General features: G+C 37.4%; 1 protein-coding gene across 5 annotated transcripts in view; it reads right to left on the reverse strand.

Annotated features, from left to right (window-relative positions):
- Nucleotides 1-14088, reverse strand: part of pde1cb (phosphodiesterase 1C, calmodulin-dependent b) — a 126609-nt gene that overhangs the window by 69495 nt on the left and 43026 nt on the right. Inside the window, exon 1 of one of the 5 annotated variants that reach the window (XM_041993086.1) lies at nt 10900-11411. The exons of the other annotated variants lie outside the window; for them this stretch is intronic. Within the exon in view, the coding sequence (XP_041849020.1) occupies nt 10900-11000 (101 nt within the window). The 5' untranslated portion in view covers nt 11001-11411. Of the gene's footprint in view, nt 1-10899; nt 11412-14088 lie in introns of those variants that run through there. 5 annotated transcript variants of the gene reach the window in all.

Below are 14088 nucleotides of genomic sequence, written 5' to 3' on the forward strand. Positions count from 1 at the left end.
ACTGGCATTGACCAGATCAAAATGGAATAACCTTTACGGCACTAAAGCCTCGTTTCCACCAACAGGTTCTGGTTCTGGACAGTAAGGGTTCAGATAAGGTTTGAAAACCGTAATCTCGTTGCATTTCTACAGTCTTATTTGAGAGGCATAGTATCAGTTGGATAGCATAGAAAATCTCAGCCATCGCAGTGCAGGGCCTACCTTTAAAGTATTACCAAATCATGACTCAGAAACAAAGGAGGAGAATGGCAATCATCCAACAGTTTGTGTTCTTTCTTCTTGGCGGTGCTTGGTAATGTCATATTAAACGGAGATTTTATCAACAAAAAGAAAATATGTAGCTCTAAACAAAGAGCCATTCCTGGTTTGTTTTTATGCCAGGTCGGTGTCAAACTTCACCCTTTCGGGTCGGGTCGGTTAGATTAGTACCCCAACGGAAGAGTCCCAACAAAGTAGAACGGGTCAGGTCAGATATTAGAATACCTTTCCCAGGTTTTGCATGTGGAAACACAAAGAAATGCATCCCAACCCGCCTCGTTCCAACCCGCACCTGTCAGTGGAAACAGGGCTTAAGAACTGACTCTCAGCTCAACAGAGCTCATGATCTTACTTTGTTGTACACCCCTTCAATCATGCAAACAGGGCCTTACTGAGATTTGAAAGGCAATTTAGAAGAATTTTAAATCTCAAAAACTTTGACAAGAAACACACAAAAAAAGACATTTAGCACAATGCAAAAATGGATAAAGAAAAGTGTAATGATATGTATCTTTAAATAAATGCAAATATTTAGATTTAATGGTTTGTTTCATCCTGGTTTTAGTTAACATTTTACTAAGTTGAATCTATACACACTAAATTATAAAAAAGACTGCAAATGCTTACTCAGTTATGCAGGTGAGGGTTTTAAAAGAAGCATAATGATATGCAAATAACATATGCACACACAAATAAACACATCACTCCACCCTCTGGCATTGCACTGACTTTACTCTTGTACACACAGTCCCACTGGGAAACCTACACCTTCACATTAACACACCTAAAGCACTATCACTTACTCTAACATTTGACCTAAAACACACCCACACATTCATGAAGTGATAACAGTGTGGCTTTAAAAGCTGAGTTCAAATCCACACGCGCTCACATTCACATTTAAGATACTCGTAATGATAAAGTGAGGGGGGGTAGGTGGTGGCTTGGGAAGCTGGAGGGTTGGACCACTACTGTTCTGCAGACTAGAGACATGGATTTAAATTCAAGTCAGGCAGAATTCATAGCACTTAACTTGATTTGTTTCTCAGTTGTTTTCTATATCACTCTTTTAGAGCTCAGTGCAAAACTGCAAGCTAGGGAGGTTATCCCCATAGAGAAATGTTAAGAGCTCCCCTGTGGTGGAAAAGAATAAATCAATCATCTTGGGTCCATCAAGCAATTAAAATTCAAACTAGATGAACTGCCATAGTCAGATGGTTTTCTTATCATAAAGGTTACTTGAAGGTAGGAAATGGAAGAGAGGACGGATGATTTTTAATTCAAGATTTTCAACAGAAAAAGGTAACTAAAGGTTGAAGAGAGACAGAGGTTTTACAATTCCCCCTGCTCTCCTCCTTTCGTAATTCATGTTCCACCTTTAGCCGCTTGTCCCTTTTACTGAGCTTGCATTGGGAGGTCATCAAGATATTTTCTCATCTTGGATAAGAGATTTTAAAGGGACTCAGAGAATGGCAGAGAATTCTAGGAATCACTGTAACTACTGTATAAAGGTCGCAGATAAATCACAAAGATAGTGTGACTTAAAAAAAAAGTTTTATTGCCCTTTAAAATGGCTGGCCAAAGATTGAACAATGACTTGCCTTTCTTGCACTGTGGTGGGAGACATGTTTAGATCCTGTGACAGTAAAAGGGCAAATACCACAGTGTATCCAGACTAAATTACAGTCAAAGTGCCTGCTCTGACAATGTGGCAAAGTCTTGCAAGGAGATCGTTGTAAACCTACAGTAAGTTGTGTAGTTGTTAAGCAATTTAAGAGAACATATGTATTACGATTTTTACTTGGTTAATGTTAAAGGCAACAACTGTTGATTGTTTTCCTTTACAATTGGTTGTGCAGTTTTTACAACTTAATATGAGAATGAAAGAAACACTTTATTGGTAGCAGTAAAAGACAATGACAGATTTTCTGGACTGATACCGTTAGCGTCGCTGCATATGTAGACATATGTTTACAGCTGTTCCCAGTAGTAACACTAATGTTTGCTTGAGATGCACCGATTTGTGTTTTGAGGGTTCCGATATTATCTGCCAATACTGATATTTTCGCATAACATTATTGTGATTATGGTGATTATTGCTGTTGTTATTATGCAAGGTTTCATTAGGTTGTAATAGACTACACATCACTTTTTAATCTGTGGTCTGCAGGCAAGCAGACAGTCAAACTGAGACTGAAAACATAACTTCCGCCTTGACTGAGGTAAATATACAAACAAAACAGATACTTAAAAAGGTCTACAGAAAATGACATATTACAAAACTAGACACAATTATTAAATGAAGGCTTGTAAAAACTGGAATGCTTTTGAGTTTAGATATGAATGTAGACAGAGTTGTAATGGATTAGCAGGTAGTTTATTCCAGAGATTTGGACCACAGTAACTGAAGAGACCTTTAGCAGCTTTGGATTCAATTTTAAGAGCATCTAAATGACCTGCTTCTGATGACCTGAGACACTCTAGACTTGGGTTATGAGCATGTCACAGATATTTTGGACATGTAGTCAGTTGACAGGCTTTAGTACTGAAGCGTTCAAATTTCTGTGTTTGTGTAAGAACAAAATAGCTAACAAGTGATGATTTAATCAACTCTGTGTTAACAGTATTATCAAGTCAGGTCTTAGTCAGTGCCATAAAGTCCAGTTTACTACCAGAAATCATGTAATTAAAAATGAAAGTCTTATTTACTAGTGATCTAACATTAAGTAGTAAAAGTTTTATAGTACATACTCCTTGCATTGAGACGGTTTAATATTTAGAATTCTAAATCTTTAAGATTTCATTACTGGTTTGTTACTGGTCTATGTTGTATTAGTAAAAATAATGTTCTTTGAAGCACAATTTATGAATCTGCAAGGTTTGGGTGGAGATGATCTGAAGCGATCCTTTCTGCTGTAGGAGGTGGTGAAATTGTCAGCATAAGGCATGCCTCTTGGACAGCAGCAATCTTTAAGCCAGATGTAGAGTTATCTTATTCTTATACGTCACCAAAGCTGGGGGATGGAATGATCCACATATGACACATTGCTTTCCACCATTCAAATTACTGTTAATTAAAGAGACAAGGTCTTTAAGCTTTTCTGGCTGCTGCAGTTTATAGTTAATAGTGCCAGCATGCACCACAGCTTTAGAGATTGAGGGGTGTTGACGCAGTTAATTGATACCAATACAAAGAGCATCTAGATGGCGAGAGGTGAAACACCTGATGATCTTTACATGATGAACCATGGATGATCCAACATTAAGCCATAGAGGATAGTTGATGTGGTTGTCCACAGCAGCAGCAGCAGAAGAGGAGGGAGATGGAGGGCCAAACTACCTGGCAAGAGGGACTTACAGCACAGGAGCATTTTCCCAAGGGCGAGGGGTGACCTGCATGCAACTGGGTCAAAGTGAGGGTGCCTGAATTTGACAGTATTGTCTTGACTTTTGACAGGTGACACAGATGTCTTGGGCACAGCTGCACAGAGCAGCACAGAGTGGACAGCCATCTGGAGGTGGCAACAGAAGGCTGTCAGACTTTGTAGATAAAGAGCAGTCCAGTCATTGGTGATTGGAAGGAAATCTCATTTGTTCAGGGATGAGATTTTGTTTCTCAGCTGAACAACCTAAGGTTGAGGAGCATGAGAGAAAAGTTTTCCACAGGCAGGCTCCTTCTGGCCAGGAGTGGAACTAGCCAGGACTTTTGGTTTAGTACCCAGTTGTGGTCTAAGGCACCCAGAGGTTTGTGGTTGTCCAAGTCCTCATTAGCTGTGGTAGCTGTAGCTCTGACAACAGTGACAATGGAACTGAGGCATTATTCTTCATCTCTGATCTGGTACAAAGTGGATATTTTGTCTGCCAGTTCAGAGATTTTCTTGGTTAATTGGATAAAGTTGCCTCATTGCAAGGGTGAAGTGAGTGGAGGCATGACTAGTATCCAGCTAACTAATGTTGTGATAGTAGCCCACTATCTACTGCTAGCTAGTTAGCTAGTTGTCAGCTGTAAACAAACTGTAGTATGCCAGCTGCAACTCTACTTTGATTGGAAACTTTGAAGTCCAAACTTTGATTAGTCTTTTCCTAATTGCAGATTCAAATAAAACAAACTAATCCAAAATATCAGATGAAAAGTGGTTTAAATACTGATAATTTTAATTAAAAAGAAAAAAAACAAAGCCGGTGATCCTTAGTTGTTCTGACAAGGAACCAATAAAGGAAAATCAAGTGAACGCTTTGGAATTTGCAGATCAAAGGTCATCTGTCTTAATCCACTTTAAATCTTATGGGAGAACCTAATGTGAGCTGTTTATATAAAGAAAACCTACTAATATATCAAAAGATAATAATAATAATCAAAGATGAAGATATTCTTTGTGTTAAAACTCCTCAATAACATGAATAAAAACATTTTACTCAGTAAGGGGAGAACACTGCACTGTTGCTCACGGGGGTGGATTATAAAAGAAAATCCTTAATATTGTTTGTGAAGTCTTAATGAAATACGTTTGCACTCTTCTGTGCAAATGAACATTGAGAAAAACTGTTAAAAATATTTTCACGTGACCCATTGCTGCATATTATTTTAGTTATTTACGTGTTAGAGTATTTTGTTCATGATGTGATTAGCCAGTGTTTATCTCACTGAGGTACAGAGAGCCCAGAATGTAGGTCCGTCCACCATCATCATCCTCTGCCACATTTAGTTTCCTCGGATGATTTCATTGTCTCTTCAATTTGGTAACCATCAAAACCATCTGTCTTTTTGGATAATTGATGGATAGTGAGTCATATGAATGTAATGGGAGCTCAGGCCTTGTTTATTTATTTATTTTTTCTTAATCAGAGATACTCTCTAGATTGTCGGTTGCTCAAAGAGCTCCTGTTGTGTGTCAGAGATCACATCAGTCTTTAATCTCACAAAGAGCTTCTGTTTGACAAGAGGCAGTCCTTACACAATATGCAGTGTACAAAGATTGAGATTTGGAAAGTTTGCCCGTGCATGTGTTGATGTTGCTGATGTGTTTTTGGAGTATATGTGATTGCTTGTTTATGTACTGCCAGCTTATTCTTGGATATTTGTTTGGCATGATTATGGTATGATTTGTGTGTAAGTGTGGCTATCACGGCACAGTCTCTGGCACATTGTTCTCCAGAGAATACATCAATCATCCATAGATGGACCGGTAGAGCATTTACTTTGGGGAGTTCTCTCTTTGCTCAACCTTCTGATGTCTTCTAAAACCAGATGACATCTTCTGTTCATGACACGAACAATATGAATGGTCTTGTTACTTCCCATGAGAAACGGCCTCTTTATGGTTTAGTTAGATCACTGAGACAGACCCAGCCTCTTTTCATAATGAAAATGATTGAATTATTGAAATAATTGATCCTCTGTCCATGACAGAGAGCACGCTTAAGGGCACAGCATTAGGGCCTTGGCCGCAGGAGAATCGAGGTGCACAGCTGACTATTTTACAATTACATCTGATGAGTGATTAACTCAATGTGAAGGAAATATTGAAAGCTGTGGAAAGTGATGAATAGAGTACCAGTCGAACATACATACACACATACTCATGCAAAATGAAGGTGCCCATGTAACTCAGTTTTAACTAGTACTGTAAATAATTTGAGTTGCGATAATTTGTTCATTAACTGATTAGACCAAATGAATTTAGAAGAAAATGTATTGGCAAACTATTTTAAAAATGACCATATACTAAATATAGGCTGAGGTTTTCATTTACTCTAAGTGCTGAAATCATTCAACGACACCATCAAATTGTCAATTAACTTTGTTAAATGATGAAATATTAGTGAAATGTGTTTTCAACATGTGTTTTAAAGTGACGATATTTTGTCATTTTAATTAAGCTGTTTTATAAGAACAAGATATTAACAATAATGCAGGCTTCATCACCATTTTGTCAGTGAAGATAGATCTGGACTATTACGTGATACAAGCCTTGTTGCATGAAGAAATGCAAGCAAAAAGTCTATTTTATGTATCACCAGGACAACTTCCCAAATGTCATGTTGTGACATTACGTTAATTGTATTTCAAAGTCCAAAGTTTCAGTCCAAACTATAATCTCCTAAACATAACCAGGTAGTTTTGATTTCCAGCCCTAGTGATAGCAAAATCTAAGGAAAGAGTGACTAAAACTGAAAGAAAAGAGTGAATGTATAACAACAAGGAAGGGACAAAACTATCATTAAATCATGGTCATGTGAATATCCTCTTTCTTAGCCTAGTTTTGTAGTAAAGTAAACACTCCATGATGATGTTTGTGCTATTTACTGCCACTTTCTAACATAATGCACTGGAAAGGTTCAAATGAGTCATATTTCACAGTAGACAAGTGATATATGAAATTGTTTAGATCTGTAATGTGTAGGTCTCAAATTGCCTTTAGGGGCATTAATTAGGATTGTAGATTGTATAGCATGAAATAGTAAATTGATTAAAAATAGCTGTTTACGTATTTAATGTGGCAATCACAGCACTCAATAGTTAAGTCCACTAACTGTCTTCACAGCAGATACTGGCCTTTAATAAAACCAAAGAACTAACCAAAAAATATAATTCTAGCTGATACATAATTAACTGAGGTCTACATTGTAGTAAACATTAGATTTTGGACAGATCAGAGTCAATATTGGTATCGCGCTCTGATATTGACTTGACTTCTTCGATTCACATCACTGATCCACAGAGGGACTTTTCATGGTCCTGTGTTTACGAATTATAGGTGTCATTGGGCAGGTTTAAGTCTACTGAAATATGTTGATGTAAAATCAGTTTAAAAAATATACCCATTAGAACTTATAAATAAAGTTCTAATTATTTAGATTTTTACTCTTGAGTTTCTAGTTTAGACGTAGCATTACCACTAACCTTTACCTACAAGTCTGATGGAGAATTTAACAGCTTTTCCTAATTTAACATGTTACTAATTTGGATACATTTAGGCCTAGAAACATAAGAGAAACAATACAGTAACTTGAAATATGTGCACAACTAAGGTTTCCAGGGTAAGAAGTTATTCAACTAAAAAGGGAAGAGAAACCTACATACAGGACACACTTGATGAAGCTTTCCAGAGGAAAAGTAAGCCAGCAAACAATGTGAAAACTGAAGCGATAAGTCCACAGATAAATTCTGGAAACTTGCTAGCTAGCTTAAGTGCTGCAATACTCCATGTGTCCATCTGTCTGTTAGCAAAATAACTCAAAACGTTAAGGACGGATTTTGATGAAATTTTCAGGAACTCTCCGAAAAGGAATAAGGAACAACCAATTAGATTTTGGGGTCCTGGATCCAGGTCCGGATCAGGTCCGAGGTATAGCAACGGAGAGGAGACATGGAGAAACTATGCAATTAAAAAAAAAATAAACAAACAAACAACAGCGAAGCTCCTAAAATGATTGACAGTTCGACCACAGCAGAACCATCATCAGCTGCTGTGGATGTTGATGATGACGATGATAGAAGAAGATTTCTTTACTATTGGGAGACAGGAATAAATTTGCCATTACAGCTTCTAACTAATCAGATAATGCCCAGAATTACTGGAAAAATCCAGAAGGTTCAAAACATAGGGACTACTGAGTGGCCTGTTGGGTCTTCTGGGGTTTTTCTCAGTGACCCCTGTGGGTTGCTGGAGGTTTGTGATTTCTGAATTCATCTAGTTGTATATGGGCAAGACACTGAACCCCATGTTGCCTCCCGATGTGTCTAACTGGGAATAAATGTGTGTGTTAGACCAAAGCAGTTAGTATATAACAATGGAAGTGTTGTAGGAGTGTGTGTATGAATGGGTGAATGCACCATGTAGTTTAAAGCACTGAGTGGTGAAGATGACTAGAAAAGCTCTTTATAAGTGCAGTCTATTTGTGTGCAAGCATGCATATATGCACATGTCTCTGCTTGCCCATGAATGAATCTGATGCTGCTTGTTTCCTGTGCCAAGGCATATGTTATTTTTTTGGAGGCGTACGTCTGTCTATTTGTCTGTCTGTCTGTCTGTTAGCAACATAACTCAAAAAGGAATGGATGGATTTAAATGGAAATTTCAGAAAATCTCAGAAACGAAATAAGCAACAAGTGTTTAGATTTTGGGGGTGATCCAGATCAAAGGATCCAGGAATTTTTTTACACTTAAAACCGCTAACATTTCAGTACCACCTAGAACCACCAGAGGGGGTCCTTTTAACACACTGATAAATGCAGCATAAAAAAAATAAAGGTGGCATTTATATAGGCAATTTTTTTCTTTAAATCTTTTTTATCATTAAGAAGTAGACAAAGCTTCAATAAATAAATAATTGATTAGCATATGGGATTATTTTGGGCTTGTATTTCAAATAGACAATGTCAAATATTTACTAGCTTACAACATTCACCAATCAGCTAACATAAAACAAAATTACTTTTTCAAATGTATTTATATTTTTTATCAATTATTTAAGGTGAAAAAATAAAAAGAAAGCATCATACAATGCTAAAATAACAAAATTGAGTGCTGGATTTCAACTGATACTGAGTTGTTGTATCGCACGTTGACAGCTCATTAATGAACACACGACAGGTCATTCTGGCAATGATGCAGCTCTGGTAGATGACCCATGCATTCAGTGCAGTGATGTCCAAAATGTTATAAATAAACACAACAGGCCATTTTCTAGTTGCAGCTCAAGATGAATACTGCCTCATCATCTTTTCAAAGAAGTCTACTCTCTTCTTGGTCCTATTGTAGTTATGATTTTGGTGGACTTAGTTTGTCTGTCTGTCTGTTAGCAACATAACTCAAAAGGTTATGGACAGATTTAGATTTAAAAAAAAAAAGGAATAAGGAACAACTGATTACATTTTGGGAGTGATCCGGATCACCATCTGGACCCAGGAATTTTCTTACAGGGTTTTTTACTATTGGGAGGTAGGTACAATTTTACCATTAAAGCTTCTAAATCAACAGATAAAGGCCAGAATCATTGGGGAAAAAATACATAAATAAAAACAAGGTGACATAAGGTGACGTAAATGTTATAATCCAACATTGTTTGACCCTGATCATGTTGATATTTTGGATCTGATGATCCAGATGTTTAGAAATATAGAGGGTAAAGTGTAAGCCATTGGGTCTTTTGGGGTTTTTCTTTGTGACCCTGTGGCCTGGTGGAGCTCTGCGCTCTCTGAGTGATTCTAGTTTTCTTATACTTTGTCTTTTATATTCAGCACATTGGGTTTACATATAATTACGCTTACTAAAATTGCCATGGCCATTTTGCTACATGACCCACTTTCTCTGTAGACTCAGTTAATGGACAATATTTAGTTTTCTTTAGAACATGCTTCTATAATTCTGAATTTATTGAGCCATTCAGATAAACTCAAACCATGACACAACTGCCACAACATTTCATAGACCTAAAATGGTTTCTATCCTGGTGCATAGTATTTTCCTTTTTTCAAATGTAATGCCTCATTTTCAAACCTAAAATTTTTTATTTGGTCTCATTTGTCCTAAAACAATTCATCCTGTTGCCTTCTGGCTTGTACATGTGATCTTCAGCAAACTGCAGTCAGGCAGGGATGATGGCTTTAGTGAGTTCTCTGTGACCATAAACAACTATACATAATCCTTTTGTTTCATTTGTTTAATTGAGTTCTACTTGCCTAATTTTAGGACTTGTATAACAATGTACAAACGTTCCTGTAGGAAAAATAAAGTGATATTGAATTTGATGGTGTTTTAAGGCTGAATTTCTGTAGAAATTTTGAATGCTTCACAAACTTCCCAGCATCACTGCATGTATTAAAATATTTTCTTAAAAAAAAAGTAAAGAAACTCAGAAATAAGAAAAGTGCCACTCAAGGATGTTTTGTGTATTATTTAAAGACAATTAATATTGATGCATAAAACATAACAACTGTGATGGACTGGCAACCTGTCCAGGGTGTGTCCTGCCTCTCGCCTGCAAATTGCTGGGAGAGGCTGCAGCTTTCCCGCGACCCTGAACTGGACTAAGCAATGTAGATAATGAATGAATAAATGAAAGATAAGCGATGACAGGTGTATGGATAAGGAAGGATAACAAAGATGGTAAAATTTTAGTCTTAGAGTTATGGTGTCATATTTCTCATTGAAAATAGAAGTGTATTGCATGACAAATGAGACATTATTTGGCACAAAAATTGCACCACCATCACCATTTCTTGATCTTAAAAATGAGGAGGCAATAATAACTTAAATTTTTTTTAAAATAATAAAATATTCATGCAAAAGCCTGAGGAACACTTCATTTAGTTTCCAGTGAAGGCTACAAACCATCTGTTGGTTTAAGAGGTTACAACATCTTTATATTCTTATCACCTTTATGGTTCCTTTCTCACTCTCCTTTTTTCTGGTAATCTAATACAGATTATCTCCTTTACCCTAACATACACAAAGCAACTGAAGCTTTAATAAAATCAGTTTGAGATAAACAGAAACCAGTTTTCATGTTGATAGCAGCAATCCATATCTATATCTGTAAGTAATTTATTTTATATCAAAACAAATGCTAAAAGCTTATCTCAAATATACTGAAGCACATACACTTATTGAAAAGAGTAAAAGTGAATATACTCACAGTCCCCGAAGCCTGAGCCAAATCTTTTCTATCTGTTCCGGCTGGAGGTACTTCAGGGCAGTACTTTCAAATTCTTCGATCTCTTTTGTGGGTGACTCCATGTCAGAAAGAGTTCCAGATGAGACAACAGGAGACGGAAAAAGAAAAAAATGCCAAAACTTTAATCCTTGTTAGGTGTAAGCAGTGAGGAAGACGCAAAGTGGAGGAGAGAAGGCTGCAATGTGGTGAAACCCAGGATGTCACCGAGGTTTCCTTAATCACATTTGTAGCCACAGCTGCGACAAACCGCCTGCCATCCTTCCTTTTTCTCTCTTGTACAGTGAGAGAGTGTGTTTGAGTGAAACTCAGTAACTCAGTGCAGGGCTCAGGCAGCTGTGACAGTCGTGAAACAGTCCAACTGCACCTCTTTCTTCTCTTTCTCTCTCGCTCTATGGTCTCTCTCTCTCTCTCTCTTTCTGTAATTCGTTCACTTCTCTCCTGTGTGAGCACAGGGGTCCTGGAGCCGTGCCATGCTCTCCCAGCAACAACGGGATGCAGACGGCAGGGCAGTGCAATCCGGGATTAACGCTCACTGCCGAGCTTGCCACACAAGAGGGAGGGGAGGAGAAATAGCACCGTCAAAGAGAGGGAGGAGTCTGACCAATAATGAGAAACCATGTTCTGTTTCATCCAGTGGAAAACCGCAGGGAGTGAGGCAGGAAAATAAATGAGAATACAGAGGGACAAGAGGGCGAGACCTTTAGGAGGAGAGTTTGAAGGTGAGAAAAACAAGGATTGCGCAAACAAATTTTCTGATTAAAGGAAATACTTCAAACATGCAGCAACTACACAAGGTTCTCTTTTTTATTATTTTCTCAGTTTTTTTATTTCATCATGAATTTAAAAGTAAATATAATTTAGCAAAAGAAGACTTTAGAATATGTAGATCAATATTTAGGGTAAGGTAAAAATATTTCCTGCAAATTTGCCTGTTCTAAGTCTGTATCTTGTCTCTATTAGTCTGAAACGTTGATAATACATTTGCTGTACAACATATTAAAAGCCATGCCAAGGAGGATTAAATAGCATGCAGAGAGAGCAGTGACACTGATTTGACAGAGATTACTTTGATCCATTGAGTGCATTCAGGACTGTCCTATAGTCAATCCTCACGATTACAAGCTCTGTAATACATAGAATTCTTTTTCTTGCTTTTGTTAACAACACATTTCAGTATTAAAATACCAAGGTGTTTTTTACCATGTAAATATGTGCAGAAATGGCCTTTTTATCTCAATTTGGTTAGATTTTGTGGCGTAACCAAGATAATTCTAAAGAGAAGATGCTTTATGGCATTTGTAGCCATTATGACAAAGATTTCTACATTTATTATCTGCGAAAGCCACTGTATAATGAAAGATGAAACATTTGCTGTAAGTGCTAAGTATGAGATGTTACATTTTATCTAGGGGTGGGACTTTAACACAATAATTTAAATTAATTAATTACAAAAAAAATAATGCATTAAAAAATAATGTATTAATTTTTTGCATGTACTTGTACTCTGTTTACATAAAAGTGCTCCACAACGTATCCTCTGCTTTCACCACTTCCAGAGAAGCAAACAGCTAGTCTGGGAGGCTCGGAGGACAGGTATGCAGCTAAACCAGGGTCATTAATCCAGACTTTATGAAGACTATTCCTCTGAGGTGCTTGACTAGAAGAAGGAATACAAGAAAGTGATGTCATTCCTGTCGTCGACCAAAGTATATTTAAATGAAAAATAAACTTAGTTTTAACTAAGCTGGTATTTTCCCCATCACTCTGCCCTAACAAGCAACACTTAAATTACACAATGAGGCTGTATATGTTATCTATGTAAAGTGTGCTGTATTTAAAATTTTTATGCATCTATCTCACTTGTCTTGTTTTTTCTCAAGCCAAAAACTTTTAAGTATGACTCAACCCAGCACCACCCTCCTTCCCCTCTCCAAAAGCCCCTACCATACTCTCAGGTCTTTCAATTACTTGATGCAGGGATAATGCCAGGGCGCCACCTCAAAGAGGTTCCTGCTTTCATTTACTGAGATGGGTCCTCCATAAGGAGGGAAGAGAAAGGTTTGTCTAAGTGTCATGAGCCTGCTGATGTTCTCAAAGGTGCATTCACCCATGACGCTTTCTCTGTCTTTCAATTTCTTTCACTCTCTGGCTGCCTGTTTTATATCAGCTGTTTTATCACTTTGCTCTTCCCTTTCTGTGGTGGTATGCTGGTCCCAGGAGATTTAAAGATGGGCAGAGATGGCAAGTTAATTTGAGGGGAAACTACAGAGGCAACTTCACATTTGGCTGTTTACTGTACAAAGGTTTTCAGCACATAGAGCTGATGCACTGATCTTATCTGTACATGTAGGTGTGACACTGAACAAAGTTAATAATGGTTATGGATATAAATGCATGAAAGATAAAGAAACGTTACAAGGTGAAGGCACGGCTCAGCTACAGAGCCGTGGCTCAACGAATACACTCGTGCTCTCAGACGCATCACTCCGCACGCTTAGAGAAAATGGAAGAAGGAAAGGCTTCACGTGTCTTTGGCGATGTTAAAAAATGCTTTAATATCAGGCTGCTGTAAAAATGCCAAGATCCAGTTTATCTCTAAATTTGTGTCTCTAAATATTAGCAAGCCTCAAATTATTTTTAATTCTTTGAACTCTCTGTTGAATCCTTATGATTCCTCTCCTCTGACTCTTTCTGTTTTACTATGTGAAAGGTTTATAAAATTTTTCATTGATCTTCTTGATCATTGAGTTTATTGAGTTTGAACCTGTGACTGTCTCTCAGATTTCTGAAATAGTTCAACATCTCAGCTGTAGGTCCCTGGGTAGTTAGTGTTCCAGCTGCTTTTAAACTTGCTGCTGTGCAACCTCTACTTAAAAAGACTTACCTGGATCCTAACGTTATCTAAAACCTTAGGCCAATTTCTAAGCTTCCTTTTCTTTCTAAGATTTTAAAGAAGCACTGACACAGCCCTTCTCAGGTTTTACAATGATTTGCTTTTAAATGTTGATTCTGGTGCCTCTTCTGTTTTAATTCTCCTCGATGTCACTGCCGCTTTCGATATGGTGGATCATGACATTTTATTATTTCATTTGCAACAGTCTGTTGGAGTTAACGAAACAGTACTCAAATGGTTTGAGTTATATTTGAGAA

Source organism: Melanotaenia boesemani, chromosome 8 (genome assembly GCF_017639745.1).
Source record: "Melanotaenia boesemani isolate fMelBoe1 chromosome 8, fMelBoe1.pri, whole genome shotgun sequence".
NCBI classification, from domain to species: Eukaryota; Metazoa; Chordata; class Actinopteri; order Atheriniformes; family Melanotaeniidae; genus Melanotaenia; species Melanotaenia boesemani.